General features: G+C 34.5%; 2 protein-coding genes across 2 annotated transcripts; one reads left to right on the top strand and one right to left on the bottom strand.

Annotated features, from left to right (window-relative positions):
• Nucleotides 1–2053: 2053 nt before the first annotated feature.
• LOC132730772 (uncharacterized) lies at nucleotides 2054–11405 on the bottom strand. The gene is made up of 5 exons (XM_060716775.1): nucleotides 11282–11405; nucleotides 10007–10254; nucleotides 8978–9104; nucleotides 6347–6556; nucleotides 2054–2364 (listed from the first exon to the last, which is right to left on the bottom strand). Exons 1-5 carry the CDS (start codon nucleotides 11343–11345, stop codon nucleotides 2069–2071), a joined length of 945 nt encoding a protein of 314 aa, XP_060572758.1. The 5' UTR covers nucleotides 11346–11405; the 3' UTR covers nucleotides 2054–2068.
• A 6363-nt stretch (nucleotides 11406–17768) lies between these two features.
• LOC132730775 (uncharacterized) lies at nucleotides 17769–19369 on the top strand. The gene has a single exon (XM_060716778.1). The coding sequence runs from the start codon at nucleotides 17967–17969 to the stop codon at nucleotides 19230–19232; it is 1266 nt and encodes a 421-aa protein (XP_060572761.1). The 5' UTR covers nucleotides 17769–17966; the 3' UTR covers nucleotides 19233–19369.
• The last annotated feature ends 3346 nt before the right edge of the window (nucleotides 19370–22715 follow it).

Here is a 22715-nt window from a genome sequence, read left to right as displayed (position 1 = left end):
TAGTTCCTTGGACTTATTATCTTAACAATGTCTTTGTAAATTACAGAAACTATGTAAGTATAGTTTTATACACTTTAAGGTAACTTAGTGTTTAAAATTATTTTCGTCCAATAACTTTGCAGTATTCCAAATGAACACATTTACTTGAGTAATTCCAAACTCCTCACAGTGATAACCTCCCACGGCAGATCTCTGTACTGATAAGGGGAGATCACTGCGTTTGAGACTGTAGTAAACCGGCTTACTTTTAAATCACTCTATTAAAATAGACTGTCAATAAAAATAATTTCAAACACTAAATTTGTAATTGCTCATTAGTAAGCATTTACCTGTCCACATTAAATTAATTTAGCGGCTGCGCTGTTTTTGACAAATTTAAGTTTGTAAATGCATACTAATAAACGCTAACCTTTACAAATAACTTCAGTCTTTCACAGTTTTACTAAATCACAAAATGAAGATGTCTACATATAGTATTAAAACACACCAATCAACAAACTGTTTTGAAGGAAATGACAATTTGTTGTTTAATATTGTACGATTTTTGAATTTCTTACAGCAATGATGATGATTAAAACGACACGGGTATGATATTTTGAAGTGATTAAAGGTATGCTATATACTTCATTACTTACAAAACAAATAATGACTTCACAAAATAAATAATTAATTAATCAAAATACCGGCGGAAACGTACAATTCTAGCATATCTTTTTCGGAGGATTTTGGCAATTTTCCCAACAAACGTAAACACAGAAGAGACATGCGAGAATTAAGTAATCCTCCCGAGGGTCAAACGCATAAATTCAGTTAATGTTTGATTGTGACAAATATACGTTGAACGTTGCTGTACTTTCCCAGCCAGATCTTAAATCTGGCGATAATTTAAATGGCCAAAAAAAGGAAACCCCCGTTTTTGTAATTTTAACTCCTGGGGTTCAGTTTTACATTGCCTTTTAAAAACTTGAATGTACGGGTTTTCTACTAAAAAGGGAGCTTTTATTTTCCCCGGGTTTCTCTTTGGGGTAGTTTTTTGGAAATGTTTTTGATGATGTTATTTGTTAATCACAAATTAGTTGTAAAATTCCCAGCAAATTTTGGCGACATGTGTTCACATATAAAAAATATATCTAAAGTTCCTGAAAATTGTCCTTGTGGAGCATTCCCTTTTTTCCATAATTTAGGGAATCCCTTTTTGTAGCCAGGATTTCGGGGGGGGAGGCCCCTGAAAAAAGAGACAAAAAATTTTAAAATTAATTTTAAAAACCCAAAATAATGGGGTTTTCCCACCAGATGGGAAACCCAAACCCGCGTTTTTGGGCAACCGCGCAGTTGATCAGGATTTCCCTTTGGTTCGCCCTTTCAATCTTTAAAAGTAAAGGAAAAAAAATAAAGGGAAAAGCCCCGGATTTCCCGCAGACTTTCGGAATGTACCCGGGGTGGTCTGGATTCATGTGGGGAAAAAACCCCTTATGTTTTGGGTTTTTTTTATGAGCGGCCCCCCTTCGTCACTTTTTATTTTTTTTATGTTTTTTTTCATTCCAAAATTTATTTTGAATAAAGGCATCCCAAAATTTAGAATTTGTTATTTATCGAATGTGTTACTTATCAACAATTTTGAATTATATTATGTAAGGAAGGTACCCAGCTGGCATACGGATGGTTTGTTGTTATAGTCTTGTTCAAGTAAACAAATATTTTGTCACTAGTACAGCGCAATGTGACTGTATTTAGATAAAATCCTCGATATCCATGTAGAATAATATATTTATTTCTCTTTTGGAACCAGAAAACAATATTCTATGTATCTATGTAAAAGAAACACTCTGGAAAACCGGTTAATGACGATGTTTAGCTTTCACATCAGTCACGATATCGATCGCTCCGCCCACTTGGTCATAACAAAATAAATTTAATCAAACTATCGGAAGAAATGAAATACGTACATTGACGTATAATTTTTCTATCTTGGCATAAATTGACTGTTTCCCTTAGTTTTGATTTGTATTTCAAAATATTTTAGTTTATTATAATCTAGAATAAATATTTTTCATATAAGGGCTCATTTCTAACAATAAAATGAACAAATCATACCTTCGTATGGTGGTGCAGGTGCGTCCGGTGGTTCCTTATTTTGCTGCCCTACCACAGTCGGCTGGTCTGATACATGTTGGAAAACTGGTTGATGTACATGGTACCCCGCATAGCCAGGATTATCCGGTGTGAATTGCTGTTGTTGCTGGAAACCAGTCTGACTTGGCGGAAACTGATGCACACCTATCGTCTGATTTGGATAATCCTGTGGTTGGTGCCCAGATTGTTCTCTGGATTGGTTCCCATTTTGAGCAGTATATTGTACAGCAGCTGCAAAGAAAAACATCTAAGTATAACAAAACATAACATAACATAACATAACATAACATAACATAACATAACATAACATAACATAACATAACATAACATAACATAACATAACATAACATAACATAACATAACATAACATAACATATCATATCATATCATATCATATCATATATCACATCATAGATCATATATTATCGATTAGCATCAACATAACATAACATAACATAACATAACATAACATAACATAACATAACATAACATAACATAACATAACATTTCTTATCATATATCACATCATAGATCATATATTAAGCTACAGTCTCACTTACATCCCGGCAGAGCCCCGGTAGACGTCCGGGGTGATCCGGGAACGACCGGGGTACAACCGGGAACAACCGGGGTGCATCCGTAACTCTGCCGGCAACGTCCTGGATGATCCGGGATGATCCGGGAACATCCGGCATTCGACCCCGGATGGAATAAAATATTTAATATTACCGGGATGGTCCGGGATGATCCGGGAAGGTATAGCTTTGCCGGCTTCATCCTTAGCTCTGCCGGGAACGACCGGGGTTATACCGGGAAAGCACCGTAGCTCTGCCGGCACAAACCGGGGATGATCCGGGGTATGATATAGCCGGTAGAGCTACGGTAGAGCTACGGTAGAGCCCCGGTATATGCCGGCAGAGCCCCGGTAACTACAGGCAGAGCCCCGGAGGATAAAGGTAGAGCTACGGTTGATCCCGGTAGAGCCCCGGCAAAGCCCGGATCATTTCAAAAGAATAACGACAATTTGCGATGATTGCACTTGTTTGTATTAAAATCCTTCCCATTTCCCTTCTATCCAGTATAGCATAAGGATTTATCAGAAAATCATCATGAATTACTATTCTGGAACAATATATGTTATATTAAATAAAAGTTATGTATCAATGTTATTATTTTCAGGAGTTTTCAATCCAAACCGGGGGTTTCCCGGGGGTTGCCCGGGTCGTCCTGGGGGTCTGCCGGGGGGTTTTTCCTTGGAAACACCCGGGGTTTTTCCTGGGTCAAACCCGGGGGTTTTTTCCCGGGGTCATCCGGGGAAAAGACCGGGGAAAAACCGGCATTTAACCGTGCTTTTAGGGGCTCTGCCCGGATGATCCGGAGCCATCCTTTGGGGGGTTAGTAGGGAACTTAAACCCTAGTGCTGCCGGGGGAAGTGGGGACCGCAAAAAATAAATTTTATCCCCGGGCCGTCCCGGTCATCCCGGGACTTAAACCCGGGATTTGGGCCTGGGCTCTGCCGGGGGTAAGTGAGACCGAGGCTTATCGAAAGCCCTATCATCAGATCATTAAAAATATGTCATTACTATGGGAGCCCATTTTAAAACCGTTTAATTTTAGTCTTTAAAAAGTGTATTCCAAGAAAATAAAAGATGCTTCGAAAAATATTCTGTTCTGTCAGCCATTTACTCGATCACCTTTGGTGCCATATTGAACCCAATTTTAAATATGATGGGGTGTAATAAAATGCAATTAATGTCACCTCACTGCATTTTATGTTCAGTCTAAATGACTTGTAAAAAGTAAGTTTGAAATAAAATTTATCATAATAAAGTTGCCTTGACGGCTACATACATCAAACCCTTTTCACATCAGTAAATGACTTACATTAAATTTTGGTTTTCATCTCCTTTTTACGCTTAGTTACGTAACAGTCATGTTATTGTATGAAAGTATCTGTTACTATAAGTAAATTTAAACTTTTCTAAAATATCCTTTGATAAATTATGTCCGCAACGACTTATTTCTAATTTGTTGTCATTTTGGACGCCTTCATGAGACTAAAAATAAACTGAAAGAATTAAATTTACATGTAAACGTTAATTGACAGCACGAGTCATTTTATATTGTGAATCAATGAAAACTTACATGTTATTTTGGGTAAAACTTCCTGTTTTGCAAAACGTATTTGTTTCATGTAACACCAAAACCGCTGCCATTTTAAATTTAAAATTACAGAATACATGTATACGTGTTTGAAAATAATTTCTGCCATATTTTATCTAAATATACAATTCTTATAATATAGCATCATCCATCTTGGAAGCCATTTTAAATGTTTCATTTTTCCTAATTGTGGCAGATTAAAACAGCCTGAATTATTTTTCAATGCAAATCTTTTCTACAACAATCAACATAGAAAGAACTATAATTAATTAATACAGAAATGTTACCTCCCTTTAATATAAAACTACAAATAGGGTAAAACCACATTTATAATGGACCCTCAACAGATCCTATCGTATAAGGAACTGGATTTTAATTAGATGGAAATATGTGTGACATGCAATCTCTACTATTATCGACACACAATTATCGGCATACAACGCTCATAAACGTTCATGAATATGTTATCTAATGTATTATAACACAATACACATCATATTGTATTTATATAATCATACTTTAAGGCCACTATCCTATGGGCAAATTATTGAATCTAAAACATTATTATAATAAAATGCAACCTTTAGATGTACCAAATTAAAATGTTTCATCGTCTGATACTGCTAGCCGACTTAGTACATTTCGCCTACTTCGATCCTAAATTTTAGTTTACAATTGACATCAGCTACAAGATTTTATCTTAAAATATCACTTAAATTAAGTCTTATTGACTAAATTCTCATGACCCCAAAGTGCGGTCGTTTGTCGGACGTTAAAAAGTGCACATGTACCTGTGTAACGCACTTTGGGGTAAAAGTCACGGACGTGATTGTTCGAGTCTCTTTAAGTACCTGAGCCCAGGACAGCAAAGAATAATAGGGATTATAGAAGCGCCGACTTTTTTTCCAGAAATAGTTCATATTTAAAAATAATTCAAAAGTACAATTTTACGTTAAAACTTTGCTATAGGGAATGTAACCGTTTTATGTTATTCCGGCGGAAACCAGCATATTTTAACAGAAACGCATTAATTTTGGTGTTCCATTTAATCATGATCCCTGTGGGAGCAATATAATAATGATGAGCGTGTAAAATAAGAACTCTTTGTGGTTTATACATGTAGTACTGCCCGAAAGATAGCAGAAGTTGTTGGTTTATCAATCAACTGTTGAAGCGATTGAGCCTTCTACATAGCTATGTAGCGTTTGACCCAAAAGTGCAGTGTCACATGGCACAATCTTTCAGAAACGAACTAACGTCTTTATGATTAACCAAAACATATCAATTTCTTCGAGATTATACAAGAAAATACGATTTTTAGTAGAGAGGGAAAACCCAGCTTTATGCCATTCCTTGAAATGTTGCAAAATGACTTCAAAATTAAAGCTACAGGAAAAAATGGGTCATAATGGCCCTGGAATCGCTCACCTGGATATAAAACTCCGTGAAAAGGAACAAGTAATAATTGAAACTATAAACAATAGCAGATATAAAATCTAACCCAAGGGCTTTTATTTGAACAAACTTTGTAGACACCCATTAGCAGATTTTCTAGCTATATGGGTTTTGTAAAAAAAAGTTTTTTTAAGTTTTTACTATATACATATAAGGAAAATTAATGACCTCCGGGCGGGACCAATTTTGACCCCAGGGCTTTTATTTGTACAAACTTGGTAGACACTCACTAGAAGATGTTTCGCACCAAATATCTAAGCTCTTGTCTTTTGGGTTTTTTAAAGAAAATTTCATAAACTCTTTCTTTCGGTTGCCATGGCATTCAGAGTTCTGCATGGAATTAAATTCTTTGAAGAATTTATAAAGGTGACCACCAAAGGAACATTCCTGTGAAGTTTGGATAAAATTGGCTTAGCGACATATTAGAAGATGTCGTTTAATGTAAAAAATTATAAAGGACAGACGCCGGACGAATTGGATCACAAAAGCTCCCCTTGTCACTTTGTGACAGGTCAGTTAAAAACAATAAGAAATACTGCTTTGTTTAGCTTGATTGTTGGTAACCTACCATTAAAATTTAACAAGTCTTACTTACGTGCGTATTGAGGTTCGCGGGTGGTTCTGGACGGTTGGCTAGCTTTAGCGCAGGCGCAACATATAACTATCACAAAAGTTAGAATTACACCGACCACAATACCAATCATTTTGCCAGTATAGCTCGATTCCTCATCATCATCTCCGTCATTATAGTCGGATGTCCAAGACGTCCAAGACGACCAAGGACTCCTTGTTGTTGTTGTTGGTACTATTAAAATATATTAGTTTATTGAAATTATTGACATATTATATGACCTATTATGTAGCCTTTCATTGGATAATGATATATAACCAGGTTAATGAAAGTAAACGCTTATCTACCACTGTCGCTACACACATATAAAAGCAATCACTGTATTAAGGATCATTTTAAATTTATGCCTATAGAGATTGTCTCCGATGATATTGAACGCTTATTACAAGAATCATACTGGATTCATAAGCTTAACATTTCTTCTCCTTATGGTATGGATGTTAAAGTTTTGAACACTGTATCACTTTATCATCTTTCAACGGGTATGCATGCACATGTTGTATGTTTTTTTTCTAATATCAAGGTTTTTTATTGGATAATCATGACGTTTATATAGTCAATTAATGCAGATATCTCACTTTTCTGGCTAAAAAAGGAAGTTTGCTGTATTATATATTCATTATAAATATTCCTGACTGGTTATATGACCGTAAATATACAATTGTTTGCAATAAAACCCTCCCCTAGCGGCTCGGGCTATATTTTCAAACAATCGTTTATAAAGGACCATATAACCTGTCAAAATATTTTGTAACTAATAGTATTAACGGTTGTAATCTTACAACCAGTGTAAGATGATGGTTATATAACAAACGTTAATACACGGTCATATAGCCTGTGACGAAGCTATAATACTACACGTCACACGTCTTAACCAATAAAAATCGCACATACAATACTACAAATTTGATTATTGAAAACATTTTAACAGATCGAGTATAATCCGCGCATTCTGATCAGGATCCATGCTGTTCGCTTTCAGTTTCTCCACTTGTATAAGATTTGATAAGCGAACAGCATGGATCCTGATCAGAATGCGCGGATGCGCAGGCTGGTCTGGACCCATGTTGGTCGCAAACCCATTATGTTGGTTTTGTCATGACGCGGCTCATTTTTGTTTTTTTTTATGCTGACAGATAAACATGAAAATATCCCATCTTCTTCTAAATTACAAATATATACATGTATATTCTATCAACTTTATCACTTCTCATATTATTTTCGATATATAGCAGTAGGCTGGACAGATATGTATCGCATTCATGGCAATCCTTTTCAATTCATGAAAACCCCGAAAGGGGAGGCAATGTCCTGAATGTTGCCATGATGATAATAAATATCCGGATCGCTCGAAAAAAGTTTCATATAACCCAAAGTAAGTCCAAATTGCTCGATCATAGGTATTTATATGTATATCCTATCATTTGAGTATAGATAGGTCCATATAACCCGAAAATAAAACCATATCGCTAGCTATACATGAATGTTATTATATATGATTATAATTTCACACGTTATAAGACCTGTAAAATGTATTTTTGTATTTTCTGATCGCAGATCAGATAATACATAGCTAACATCCACGGTCTAACCGCAGATCAGAAAATACATAGCTAACATCCACGGTCTAACACAAAATTTCCTAACAGACCTAACAACGCAAATTAGTTCTCACTCAAAACTGCTTAAAAACCAGCAATTTAAAAGAAAACATTTTTTTGTTACAAGTGTCCAACAAATTACTACACATTCAAACTTTAAAAGTAGCGTTGGCTTATAGAATTGTCAATAAATACACACTCACAAATTACGCGGATGAATATGATTTTAATCAATGAAAATGCTATTTTTAGCGATGTCGATTACCCAATACAACACAAATAAATCTGACTGCCGAGTAGTTGAATATATAGTTCCTACATGTTGGACTGTTTGGGCGAGAAGATTTTTGCTAAATTATTTACTTCAATTTTAAACAACAGGTTTACCCTGAACAAAATACCTCGAAATTACCCTAACCCGAAATGCAATGGAAATTCTAAATAAAGAATGACTTGATTTTATTCAGCCTGTGCTGCTTTAAAAACCCGAAATGCAATGGAAATTCTAAATTTAGAATGACTTGATTTTATTCAGCCTTTGATTTTAAAACTTCTCCGTGGTGCAGGGGTAACGCGCTCGCTTAGTGTGTGAGAGGTCTAAAGTTCAAATCCCAGTCGAGTCAACATTTTTTTAATTCTCTTTTTTAGTGTCTTTGTTAAGGAAATAGCCATGATATGCAAGGATAAAGTGTGGCTATCATAAAAAATGAACATAAATTATTTTTGATGCAACTCTAGTTATGCAAAATTATCAAACTCTGTTGCCCTGCAAGATGACTTATAGTACATAAAAATAAACTAATACAGGAAAACACATACAGATATACAGTACGGTTTAGATTGCAAAGATCAGAAAATACCACAGAGCTTGCAGCACTTTGATTTAAGTATTTGGTCAAGCAATGATAATTTGTTCTGTTTCGGTTCATCGACCCATGCATGTTATAAGAATAGTCATATATTCACCAGGCCTCAATAACAAAAATGTTCTTACCATATTTCTTCGTGAAAAATTTTACGTTAATCTTTGCATCATCATTATGAAAATTCGTATACACTATAGTTGATTTAGGATTTCTGTCGCACAAAGGCTTCATTGTAAATTCTGTACAAGTACGGTCCTGAAAAAAACGTTCATTTGATTTATTGAATTCGTGTTAAAGTGACATTTGATATGTGCGTAGCAAAATGGGGTCAGGGTCTGACTCCATGCCTCTGTGGATTATTCAATACATGAATTTTCTATTCGGTCATTATGAAATACATACATGTAGAATCGTAGATACGGATTGACTTTTCCGTATTTCACACTTTTTGTACATGTATCACAGCTGTGAAGGACTATATATCCATAGTCAACTAATATATCAATTACCTCTCGAGCTCGTGCATTCATAGCCTTTTCATGAGGAAAAACAATATACGTATAAGGTTTTTGTACAAATTTTCTTAATGTATTTTACAAAAGATATATAATTAAAGGGGAATTATGTGTTGACTGCATCGAATAGATTATATCTCTCTTTTATTTGCTGTCCAAACCTTGTATTTCACATTTTATATGCAAAATATTTGATAAGGATAATGATAAACCTTCATAAACTTAAAGATGTTATCACAGTCACAGAATCAATTATTATGATTACTGCTTTATAATCAAGTGTTTTGATTTTTAGGAACTGCAAAAATATGTTGTTTATATCTATGTACTATTAAATGTAGGCATGAGTGAAAATGTGGTGCATAAAATTTCAGATCATTTGCTCTCTCCAGTTTTCAGCATTATCATTTTGATAGTTGAAAATGGCCAAAAATTGAAAAACGAAAACTTACGCTTAAATTAACTCATGTTATACATGTACTAAAATGACACAAAATACCATATTTCAGTTTAATTCTGAGTACACTTTTCCATTTTCCGTCGCAAATCTTTCCGTTATATGTACCCCTATATAGAAAATTTAAATTGTGTATTTTAAGGCTTTTGAAACTCAGTGGTTAACATTACACAACACATACTTACTGGGCTAAAACTATGGTATTTGTGCCTCTCACCAATGAAATATTTAAAATGCAATGCACAGTCCACATCAAAATATGGTCCTTTGTTATGTATACAGATCATGCTATTATAATCATCATTTTCTATTTTAATCACACACTCTGTTAAAAATTCCGTCACGAAGTTTTCAAAGTCGAGGTAGAGCTCTTTCACTATCGCAATGTTAAAAGTACGTCCGCATTGTTCACTAGTTACATTCACCCGCATAGCTGAAACACACAAAATAAAACCGTTAGTTTAAATATACCGGAACTACTATCACAATTGCATTTCAAGGGAATTTCAGCTTTTTAGGTTCTTTCGTAATTTTTTGGGAAAATCTGCGTTGTTCCGATCGAATGTGACTGTTATTTTAGTGTTATAGTACCGGTATAAAGCCAAAAGTTAAAGGTACAGAAAAATCGAATAGGAGCGGAACCGTGGTTAAGTGGTAACACGCTGGTCTTATATTTATGGCTAGTAACGAAAAAGTCTCAGGTTCGATTCCCACTCACCCACTTATAATATTTATGGTACTTCTAAAAACTGAAGCCCAATGCCTGTAAAGCAGCGGAGATGCGCCTGGAACGAGGCAACTGTCACATTCACTGCCATGAAAATAACAGCAGCAATCGAAATTCTAAAGAAAAAAATGGAATAAGTAATTGAAAGAAATCAGTTTGTTCCACTATTATATTATAAGATATAGAAACAGTGACTCGTAAAAATAATTCTACGAAACAGTAGACAGACAGTTTGTCCCGTACATATTTGCAATTATATGTTTCGGCTGAACAAAGTTTAAAAATGATGTCCTCCAAGTTTTAAATCTTTGATGACCTAAACAATATATCGATTCTATGGTAGCGTTACTCAATTTAAGAAAACAAATATAAAAAAACCTTTAGCGTTTTTGAGAGATATGCTAATTTTTTCTGCATTAACATAGAAAAAGATTGGATTTTCCCGACTCTTTTTAAGACAACGCGTACTTTATTCAATACAGTGTTGCTACTGTATACAAACCAGCAGAAACTCTATATGTTATCTAAAATGTTTAGTAGTCGGGTGTATTTTCGAGCTAAAGCTAACTGAATTTTAAGAGAAAACCAAGTAAAACGTACCGTAAACAAATCAGTCTTAGTTAATACAGTAGCCTAAATTATCAAAATCTTGGCCAGGTAGATCTAAATAATTATATCAATTATTTAAAACATAACTCACGGCGACACAAACACTTATACTATATTTGTTTACCTGATGACAGCGGAATAATAACCACTAAAACAGCTAACAATTTGTAATTTAAACACATTTCCATGTTTTCCCATCAGATCAATAAACGCGTTAATTTATATTATGTGTACTGTGTAGGTCATACGACCACTGTTATGAATTCAGTACATTACGTTTACAATGAAGGCGTGTTTTCGGTCGGAAAGGCACACTATATGCTGTTTTCCTCTGTTAGGAAATACAAACATGAGTTTTATAATGTTAATAACAGGTTTTAAAGCATGTTAGATGCTTATCACTTGAAGAAAGAAGCAATGAATTAATTGTCATAACGGTACCAAAATGTAAAGAAACTAGAGTATTTTGACTTTGATGTGACCAAAGCAAAATGCAAAGTCTGTATAACTGTACAATTTGCAAAAAGGCGAAAGAAACAAATGATTGGCAAGTTCATGGACCCTTAAGTTGGTTTTAATTTTTGGAAACTATAAGTTTAACAGAATTTGAAAAGAAAACAGCTTTTCAAAGATAATCAAAAGGTTGCAACCTCTCTGGTATTTTCTGATCTTTGCAATCTAAATCATACTGACTATCTGTATGTATTTTCCTATATAAGTTTATTTTATATACTATAATTAATCTTACGCAGCGACTGCGTCTGTAACAGTTTGAGATTGATACATATGGAATTTTGCATGACTAGAGTTGCATCAAAAAATCATTTTCATTTTTTATGACAGCCATACTTTATCGGCTACTTCCTTAAAAAAGACACTTCAAAAAAAAAAGTTGCTCTCGACTAGGATTTGAACTTTGGGCCTCTCACACCCTAAACGAGCGCGCTACCTCTGCACCACGGTGAAGTAATACATATGTAACATGAATAAAAACAAATACATTGTAATTCTAAATTGAGAATTTCCATTCCGTGTTTGTAATCCTTACTAATTTCGATGTATTTTCTTCACTATAAACCTGTTGTTTTACACTGATGAAAATGATTTAGCGAAAATCTTCTCGCCAAAACAGTACGACATGTATATATTCCACTACTCGACAGTCAAGATTTATGTGTACTACGCTCTGGAGTATTCGGTAATCGACATAGCTAAAAATAGCATTTTCATTGATTAAGCTTTACGGAAATAGCCGAACATTTTTCATTGGGTAAAAAAGATATTCATCCGCGAAATTTGTGATTGTAACCTCATATTTCTATTGACTATTCTAAACTTTTAATGCACTGTAATTCGTTAAATGCATACATTAAAAATTATTCTTTATTTTAGATTGCTGGTTTTTAAGCAGTTCTGACTGAGAACTACTTTGCGTTGTTAGGTCTGTCTAATTTGTGTTAGACCGTGGATGTTAGCTATGTATTTACTGATCTTGCGATCAGAAAATACAAAAATATAAGGATTTCTGGGGGCACAATGGGCCTTTAATAATCAGCACCGCTATATCAAAACCAATGTATTCTGAATAAAATATCATAATCGTTTACGTATTCATACATTATAACTTTTTCAGTAATGATTTCTTTTCCCTCAATATATAAAATAGACAAATTTAAATGTAAAACTACAAATTAATAGTCTAAGTTAATCTGTATCGCTGAAATTGTTTTTCCGCCGGATAATTATGCTTTTCGATATGATGCGTTAACCTGTTACATATATTCTAAGAAATAAGTATTCTGTATTTTTTTTAAAGAGAAACCGCTTGTTTCAGCATTTAGAAATTCACAAGGTTTCACTATACAGGAGAAATACTGTGTTTTTCCCCTAAGAAATATTATATTTATGAGTAACTATCTAGAATGAGTTGGTTTTTCATAGGTTACAGCAGATTATCCCACAGTAAAATAATGGAATATCAAAATTAGTTTTTGAAGAAAATGCTACATGGGCTGTTATTTGTATTGGTTTTCTACCCCATGCAGCCACACACAGTCTCGTGGTAATTTAAGGCACCGCGTGAATTAATACGGCGACAAGTTTAAGTTTTAAGTTTCCGGTATTAATGTTTTGCAAAATATAATCGTACTGATCTAAGTTATCAAACGATATGCAAATAATTATATAATGAATAATAAACATGGCTTTATCGGAAGGTGGTTAGGCCTAAAGGCCAATTAAACCTAAAAATGGTATTATTAAACCTAAAAATGGTATTATTAGTCCTCTTACTATGGTGGCTGATTTATAACACCTTTGTGCGTCGTGTCTTCGCTACCGACAGCACGACAAATCGCAAAACGGCGCGTTGTCGCACTGTCGTCTTGTCGCATACATTGCACGCCAAACGGTGCGTTGTCGTACGGCGTTTTGTCGCTATGTCACATAGTCGCTTGGCTCAATTCAAAGGATTGGTTATTTGAATATATATATTCAATATATATATATTGGCGTTCTTTGCAAGCGACAAGATGACACGACGGAATGCGATAATGATATAGGTTGTGTTGTCGCTATCGACAACGTGTAAAGTGTACCAAATCAGCCACCATACATTACATTTCAACAATGTTACTTATGAAACTGAGCAATCTTTTTTTTCTTGCGTTTTTTGATAACTTTATAGTTTTAGTATTTTTTGAATATCCGATCAGGATTTATGTTATTATATGAGCCACGCCATGACAAAAACAACATAATGGGTTTGCGACCAGCATGCATCCAGACCAGCCTGCGCATCCGCGCAGTCTGATCAGGACCCATGCTGGTCGCTATCAGTTTCTCTACTTGTAATTGGGTTTGTAAGCGAACAGCATGGATCCTGATCAGACTGCGCGGATGCAAACGCATTATGTTGGTTTTGTCGTGACGCGGCTCATATGTTGACTTGGTTGGCGTATTAATTATGAAAAAAGAAGTCATAGAATTAAGTTGTTCATTGTACAGCATCAAAACATATGCTTGAGGTGTTTCTCGCTATACTTAAACACCCCTTAATTGATAAGGGAGCAAACATGTCTTATTCTATATGTAATGCATATACATCTCCCTTGAATCCCTCAAACTTACCTCCTCCTGTAATAAACAATAATTAATCATACAATATAATATGATATATAAATTCCTGCCGTACAAAACACTAAAGTTACAGCTAAACATACCATTTATCTGTTAAAATCTCATTTCCTGACGTGTTAACTTTCCTTTTCAGAAGGCATTAATTTATTGTACGAAAGTCACGGCAGAGTTTGCAAGTACTCTCATTCTAAACAACATTTCAAGATTTGTAAAACAGAGAACACAATTTATATGTAATATTAAAGTTGTCACTCAAAAAAATTAGCTCTGTCTTTTAATATACCTCTGTCAGACTATAAATTAAGGTTTTCAGGTGAATATGTTTTCCATTTGAGCCGCGTCACGACAAAACCAACATAATGGGTTTGCGACCAGCATGGATCCGCGCAGTCTGATCAGGATCCATGCTGTTCGCTATCCGTTTCTCTACTTGTTATAGGGTTTGTAAGCGAACAGCATGGATCCTGATCAGACTGCGCGGATGCGCAGGCTGGTCTGGATCCATGCTGGTCGCAAACCCATTATGTTGGTTTTGTCGTGACGCGGCTTATTTTATTATGCCGCATTTACAGAACAAGCATTGCATCTGGAATATTTTCATACCGACCCGTTCCAAGTCCTAGAGGCGCTTTACCCTACATCTAGATTAAGACAGTATAGATCTATGGGGATATGATACACATTTTCAAAATTGCCATGACAATGAATTAAAATAAAAAACGTTGTGAAATGCGTAAACTGTATATATTGTTGTTTTTTTTTCGTCCATAAATCGGACAAATTTCAAATGGAAAATAGTAAAACTGACGCAAACAGTTCTACAAATAGCAGAGTCTATAGAAAAATGACCACCTACAGGTAATAACAATTATTCAAGCTTAGGGGTAATTTAAGTGCCGTGTAGCGCGTGATTTTCATTTTAATGCAAAACACTGCTAAATTTCTCAATCCAATTAGTATGGTTCATGACAAAAAAAGTTAAAGAAAAAAATGACTGACGTTTTAAACGCATAATATACATAAATGTTTGTAAAATCCAAAGAATGTAGGACAAAACCCCACACGTCAAAACCCCACACTCAAAATTTTATAGAATTATTCAAAGTGTCAACAATGTCACTTATTTTATTATTAGTCAATGGTCTATACATGTTAGTAATAAGAGGTGTGGGGTTATATCCACTTTACAAAATCAAAGGTGTGGGGAATAGTCCACTCTATAAAATTTACATGTGGGGTTTTGTCCACTCTATAAAATTTTGAGGTGTGGCGTTTTGACGTATGGGGTTTTGTCCATCTTCAAATCCAAACGCATGTGACTAGTTGAATTCATGTTTTTTAAAAAAAATAGTTTGGGAGGAAAACAAAGATATACCATGCTCAAATTTGATAATATAAAATATTGATAATTTCTACACAATCTCTTTATAAAAATTAAAAAAACATGGTTGCCTTCACACACAGTATATAAATCATGTTATGTTTAAAATTCTACATACTATACTTGGTCACATTATATATTTTTTAAAGAAAAGACAAACCTTACTTGACCAGTAATTGGGAATTCAGCTTCCCATACATTGTTTATTCATTCTTTATTAAAAATTAGACATGTTCAGTAACAATTTCATAGATTTCAATGAATTTATATTATTAAAATATTTTACTCAATGATGAGCATAGTACATCTTTAAAGCCCTTGCCCAGTAGACTGAGCGACCAATTACTGTTTGCTATATACAGCTTGAAATTATGGAAAGGTGATTATTAGAATAGAAAATACAGAAATACTAATAATCCTAAAAATGTCAAACTGTTACTGAAAATGTTGTCTTATTTGTATATAAATGGTAAAATGTTTTCTTTACAAAGTAAATATTTAGGTAGGAATCCTGTTTGTTTGTATTTATGTTTATTTATACTTACCGCCGAAATAAAACATATTGACATATATATCTGCACACTTGTTGGTTCGGTGTTTGTGTCCCATAAAGCTGTCTTCTTATACCATCTTATAAGTCATGTTGAATTCTGCTTAAGTCGGTGCTAGGGGGACGTGTACGGTAACTTGCACTCTCCAGTAGCGTCCATGAGCTCAAAACCATGACTCAAACCGAGCCTGCAACATTTTCAAGTTTGCACGTTTGCAGTGTTTGGCTTTCTTTAGGGATTCTGTGTTTTTCCCTATATTTGTTTGGTAGCGACGACAATTGCATACATGTTAAAGTTACATTTAATAAATTTCATAAAAAACTAAAAAGCGAAATATCATTAATGAATTGGGTTTTATATCGACTCCAGGCCTTATTTTGGTGTCCAGCAACCAAAATGAGTTTTATTAGCATAAAAATGGGTAACCTCATTGTGGCGAAATGGGAAGTACAATTTCTGTTTGCATGAGAAACTCCGCCTTCGGATCATCCCTACATAAATATTTAATCAACAAACATGACTATAAGTAGCAGTCCTAATTTAACGGTATATTTTCGTATTGTAACGGATGTTTTCATACAAATATAATCTTTTTACGAGATGATTACTTTTACTGAACCCCAGGTTTAGTGCACCGTGAAGCTAAAACGGTTGAAGTGTGTTTGCACAAGAAAATATCACATTTGCTGTGTTCCGGATAGCAACTATAAAACTGTGACGTAGCGCATACACGAGCTGATTAAAGTTTTCATTTACATGTTAAAATTCGTATACGAACTTTAGTGTTACCGTGAGGTTTCCCGTTTAAAATCCTAATTTATGAACAATATTTGATGAGATTTACAACAAAACTATTTAACAGGTTGATGAAACTGTAGAAAGTTTGATTTTTATGCTGACGGCAAAATATTTTTACATATTTATTTAATGTAGCTTTAAAACGACTCTTTGCTGGATTACACCTACCTTCGTTATTTACGTCTGATCAACCAATCATCCTATTGTGTTTAGGATGTTTTTGAGAAGAAACCTTAATTGAATGGGCGGCTGCTTCCACTGGTTGTAATAGCGAAAACATACCAAAATCTAGCGACAAATTAATAAGGCATGCCATACTTAAATTAATAAAAAGAATTGTCGATATAAGGTATGATGCTCATGTTTTAATTGTCACTGACAAATTTGTCTGGATTAACGTGCATGAAAACTACAGCTTGGTCTATTTCAGGTGTTAAGGCGTGCACTGTCTACGCTCATCTCATTAAATCCATGTTGCCATGCTCAGTTAGCAACTTAACGTCATTTGACACAATTACTTACTATATTTACATGATACCCATGATGTTGCAGAGATTTTATTCTATAGAAATTGGTTAAAAACCATTAAAGCTTGGAGAAATATGTAAATTAAGTACATATTGTACACCAATACATGCACACTCGTTTCATTATTTCTACAGACTGTACATCCGGAATAAAGTGACAAATATTGACTTTAACAAACGCAGTTTTTAGCAATGTTTGCTTTCAGGAGAAAAAAAGAGAATTTGAAATGCTGCAAATGTCATTTATCTGGAACATTCTAAACAAACATTAGATCGCTGAATGTAAGGCTGATTTAGATATAAGGCATATGATCAGTATCAAATTCTTAAATGATTATGAGAGGATTTTTGCAATTTATCAAGATAACCAAACGGATTTGAAGATTTTATTCTGACGTTGACAAATAAAGAACAATGCTTTCAAAAATTGGATTATTAATGCTTATATTTGTTGGCAGGGTGAGAAGTTTGAATTTTACGGAGGATTCTGTTCTTGATGTGATCACTGGTAGCTTTTATGACTGCAAAGAAAAGTGTGAGGCGCGGGTATCTTGTTTGGATATGTTCTATGATCGTCGGTACAAAATTTGCATCCTGTACAAATCGGACAACCATTCCTTTTCAAGAGAGTTTCCTCATTATGTGAAAGATCCAGCACTAAAAATTGAGCAAGAATATGTTACTGGATGTGATGGATGTTCGCGTGAAAATTGTGTACAGAGAAATAGCAACTATACATGCTTTGTGACTGTTTGTCCTACCCCTGCCAAAATACAAGATGCTGCTATTTTAGGAAACTCAAACTCTGTTGGGGCTAAGAAACAATATGAATGTCGTGCAGAAATGGAAATGCAAAATAAATACATGATTGAATGTCAGACAGATGGGCTTTGGTCTGAGCACAATTTTTCATGCGAAAGCAATAAATGTGAACTACAGGGCTACTCATTATCTTTTGGAAACTGGAAAGCAGAGCGACTCAATCAAACACATTTTTATGCAGATGTCACGTGCTTTTCTGGATATGAATTGCGCATGCCGGAAGTAGCTGTTTGCGATGCTAAGACAGGAGTATGGACCGGACTGGGATGGATTTGCTGCGAGAAATTTACAAGTTCTATTGGTTTGAAGATTTTTTACTATCCTGCATATAGAGATGGAAATGTTTTTCAGAAATACAAGCTTGGGGAAGATTTTAATAACGATGGGTATCGGAAATGGTGTGTGTATAGAAATGCCAGCGTTTTTGAAAACTGGGTAGACTATGCTATAGACACTGTAACGGTACGTGCTTTAAAAAATCACGAAGTTGTTGCAAATTTAACGTTTAATGGCATCGGGTCAACACATATGAATTGGTTTAGAAAGGACAGATTGATAAGAAGTTCGTGGCATGATCTCAACAAAACGACTGACACCCATTTCTTTGGCATCAATGGTATAAATAATCTGTTGAAAACACAGCGATTTCTAATCAGTGAAAACACCGAAACAGATGATTCCTGTTGGAATGATAAAATATGGTTGGCCATTACATGGAGTGATAATCCATGCGGAGACACGTCGAACTATGGTGCTCCTAGAATACTTTACGCTGAAAACAACACTGTCTCACGGCTTGTTGTAGATGAAGTTGGATTTGCAGATATGCTTGACATCTGGATAAATCTGATCGTGTGAAATTGTCTAGATTTGTTAACACGGGAATCAACCTTGTGTATGCCTGCTTGCGTGTTCTCGTGTCTGTCGTGTTTGTTTGCTTTCTGATGTTTCTGAAGTCATCTTGCATTTGAGTAATCTAATACCGCATATACACATTCTCCAAATTAGAAAATTTTATTATTAAAGATGTGAAGATAGGATATTCAGGGAAATAAATCTCCAAATAAAACAAAGGATATCCAGAAGGCTTCGAGACAAATGGAATCATTTCTATAACAATTAATTTTTATCAAATCTAAGTTTGTTATCCTTGCAGTGGTCATTTGTTTTGTTACCAAAATAATAACATTCGTTTTAAGGTAATTGGTTTCCATTACAATCCATCTCTTGTCGAACGGAGCACTTTGCTGTCTATCATTTGTGAAGATCTCTGCATGTCCTTGAATTAACCAGTGGTTTATTATGTACATACCTTATGTATTTCATAAATTATATCATTTCAGACAAATGGTACGAAATTTCTGATAGTTTGCACAAGAACTAGTTGTTTTATGCGAAAGTTTTCAAGTACTTTTGAATAGGACCTCGGTTTTTTAAGTTCTTGCCAAAAAAATAGGCAATGGTTCAAAAGTCGGGTTTACATGGCGTAGATCAGATAATGCAAGAAAACGAAATAGCTCACAAATGAAGTGCGCTCCTATACAAACAACTTATACAAAGTGTTTGAAAAAAACGGCTCATATACTGAAGGAGATCTAATTTTCTTCGTCAAGCTTATATTTTCCACCGTAGACTGGTGATTATCCCAAAGAAATTGGTACAAAAATAAAATGCTGACGTCTATCGTCTATATCGAATCGAGCCACATGATGCCGAAAGTGACGTCAAGTCACATAGTATTGCTAGACTGAAAAATACTTGTAAGTATTTTAATTGGAGTGGCGGGGTTCGAACGTGACTGATTTTGTATTTGTTCCAATTATAATAGTTCATGTTTTTAACATTGATTTCCAATTATAATCGCTTTCTTTGATTGAAATAAAATGAATAATGATCTATTATCATTACGATTGTCAATTCCCATTAATGATCATGTGAACTAAATATTTCTTTCTGTTTTCAGCTGTTTTGCAAATATATTAAATTTCCTGAAAGAAACATTTATGTTATAAGCTAGTGTCTGAAAATATAAATATTAAACCGCATGGTGACTGTATTAAAGGCGATGTACTCAGTGATGTGTACGAATAAATAAAGAACACTCTTCATTTTTCGTGGCAACGAGGCGTTATCTTGGACAACAACAAAACAATATCATACTTTAACTAATTTTATTTTATAGTCATACATAGTGGCATTTGTAATTTATCTCACTGAGTAATGTCTTAGTTAATCTTTGGGATTTTATGAGCACGACTCCATTAATAAAAGCCAAAAGGTTTGGATACCGGGCATACAAAACCCTGTTAGGGCATCCATAGCAAAGCAAACAAATGACACAAAATCAAAACAAGCAAATGGAACAAACTGTATAGCTTTTTGGAACAGTATGTTCTAGAAAATCATTGATCAAAGCTGTTCAAACAATACTAGTCTTTCAATTCTTCATTCACAAAATAGTCAATTTTCACAAATGTATATGAGCAACAACACAGCATTGACACTGTTGCGCGAAATTGGTTCTGGGAAGCAGAAACCAGTATCGCTAGTATCACAAAATGTCTATTCGCCGGCCGCAAAAATGCAAATTTAGCAGGCACAACATGAGAAATCTAGTATTTGAAAGTTCATAGAACACATCTCTTGAGTCGCACCGTTGTCGAATTCTCTCTGCTGGTGGTTTTGGCCCAAGCAGTTCCTAAAGATACCTCTTCCGTGGTATTTAGTAGGGCTAGCTGTCTTGAAACACGTCGCTTATGTTGGCTAATCTGAAAACATATCGAAAGAGGACAGAAACAACGAAACAAGCATGACCCTAGTATTAAATTTAAGCTCAAATCTTTGACACTTCACACTCATAAATGACCGAGGAGGGCGGGTGGGTTTTTCAACAATTCATTTCTTCCATTGTTACAATATTCGACGCCAGCGTTAAAAGGATATGACGTATATACAGTACCTACGTCATAACCAGGGCAGGGTATAAGTTGTTCCCCAAATAACAGAGACTATTCTATAGAAATAGTCATCATTAGGCAGGGAGAATCCTGTTCGCAGATGATTTTTAGGATTTTCGTTTATGAATTAAAAAGTAATATTAATCTTGACAGAAATGAAAAATTTACCAACAGAGAACTTTTTATTTTGATGCTTTATGCGGACACCAGGTTGTATTTGCTAAATAAGCGGAGTCATTGCAAGCAATGCTTCGTGACATTGAATAGCATTGCACTATCTGGGGCTTAAAAATAGATATAAATAATATAGGTAAAATAAGGTAATAATGTTTTGAAAGTACGTTTATTATTTACGGAGAAAGGCTCGAAGTTGATTAATCATTGAAATATTTGGGTATTAACTTAATATGTAAAAGGGGCCAATATCGTTGCCATAAAACAATACCTCAGCACGCAAACTTTGCTATGAATAGATTGTTGTTAAGTTTTCACAGAATAGATCTACTGTTACGGATCTTCAAAATCCGGCTTTTAATACTGAAGTCAAATGACAGTAGCATTATAAGTCAAGTTGATGACATTCTTAAATATGACCAAGACAGTGGTGTACTTTATGGGGGTACTGGGCTTATCAGGTTAAAATTGTACTACCGGAAGTTGGGCTGAATTACCATAAGTTGTTCCAATACGATATTATTTATCATATATCGATTTCAAGAAAAGACTATTCGGCGCCTTTTTGTCAGTCATAATGTAGCGCTGTTTACAATTCTAGAACATTTGAAGCTAATTTTTTATAATATTCATTCAATCAGGAGAAATATATAGACACCGTAACGATTGCAAAATACCGCAAAACACTGTAACACCGCACTTTTGCGGTCATCGCCTCCCAAAGTACGGTAAACTTCACAGCGCAACTTTAAATCAAACGAGAAATGAGCCCAAAAGTGCGTTTATATGCTACACATCATTGCACTTTGGGTTCAAAATTTCTGAAGGCGTCAACTGAGTCATGAACTGTGTTATTTTCAATCTGCAACCTTGAAATATTTAAGGTGTAGTTCAAGATCACTGTCAATATTATGCAAATCAGATAATCTGACTTAGTGCCATTTAAATTCTAAAGTAGCAGTAAACAATGTATTTGTTGATAATAAAATGTAAGTGATAAATGTTTTATGAATTTTACCACTTTAAATATCGGAAAATTGTAACAACCTATTTAAATTGAAAATGTATTTCTAAAAATAGCAGATGTGCCGAAAAGTATTCTGTTTACAGTGACCTTCGACGGGAGAAAAGAAAAAAGGTCATTATAGACAGGGAGTCACTATGAAAAGTCTGTACAGACTTCAGATATATGAACATATTTTGCCAATAT

This window comes from Ruditapes philippinarum, unplaced genomic scaffold (assembly GCF_026571515.1).
Source record: "Ruditapes philippinarum isolate M1 unplaced genomic scaffold, ASM2657151v2 ctg735_1_1_1_1, whole genome shotgun sequence".
Classification (NCBI taxonomy): domain Eukaryota; kingdom Metazoa; phylum Mollusca; class Bivalvia; order Venerida; family Veneridae; genus Ruditapes; species Ruditapes philippinarum.
Note: the sequence above shows the minus strand (reverse complement) of the source record. Positions and strands in the feature narration are given on the sequence as shown.

What these genes read in the sequence shown, in the direction of transcription:
- LOC132730775 (XM_060716778.1), top strand. Translation starts at nt 17,967, where the DNA reads ATGCTTTCAAAAATTGGATTATTAATGCTTATATTTGTTGGCAGGGTG.
- LOC132730772 (XM_060716775.1), bottom strand. Translation starts at nt 11,345, where the DNA reads ATGGAAATGTGTTTAAATTACAAATTGTTAGCTGTTTTAGTGGTTATT. An exon ending in AATACCATAGTTTTAGCCCA is followed by an intron (nt 9,105 to 10,006) that starts GTAAGTATGTGT and finishes CGTTTTTTTCAG; the next exon opens with GACCGTACTTGTACAGAATT. An exon ending in ATTTTTCACGAAGAAATATG is followed by an intron (nt 6,557 to 8,977) that starts GTAAGAACATTT and finishes ATATTTTAATAG; the next exon opens with TACCAACAACAACAACAAGG.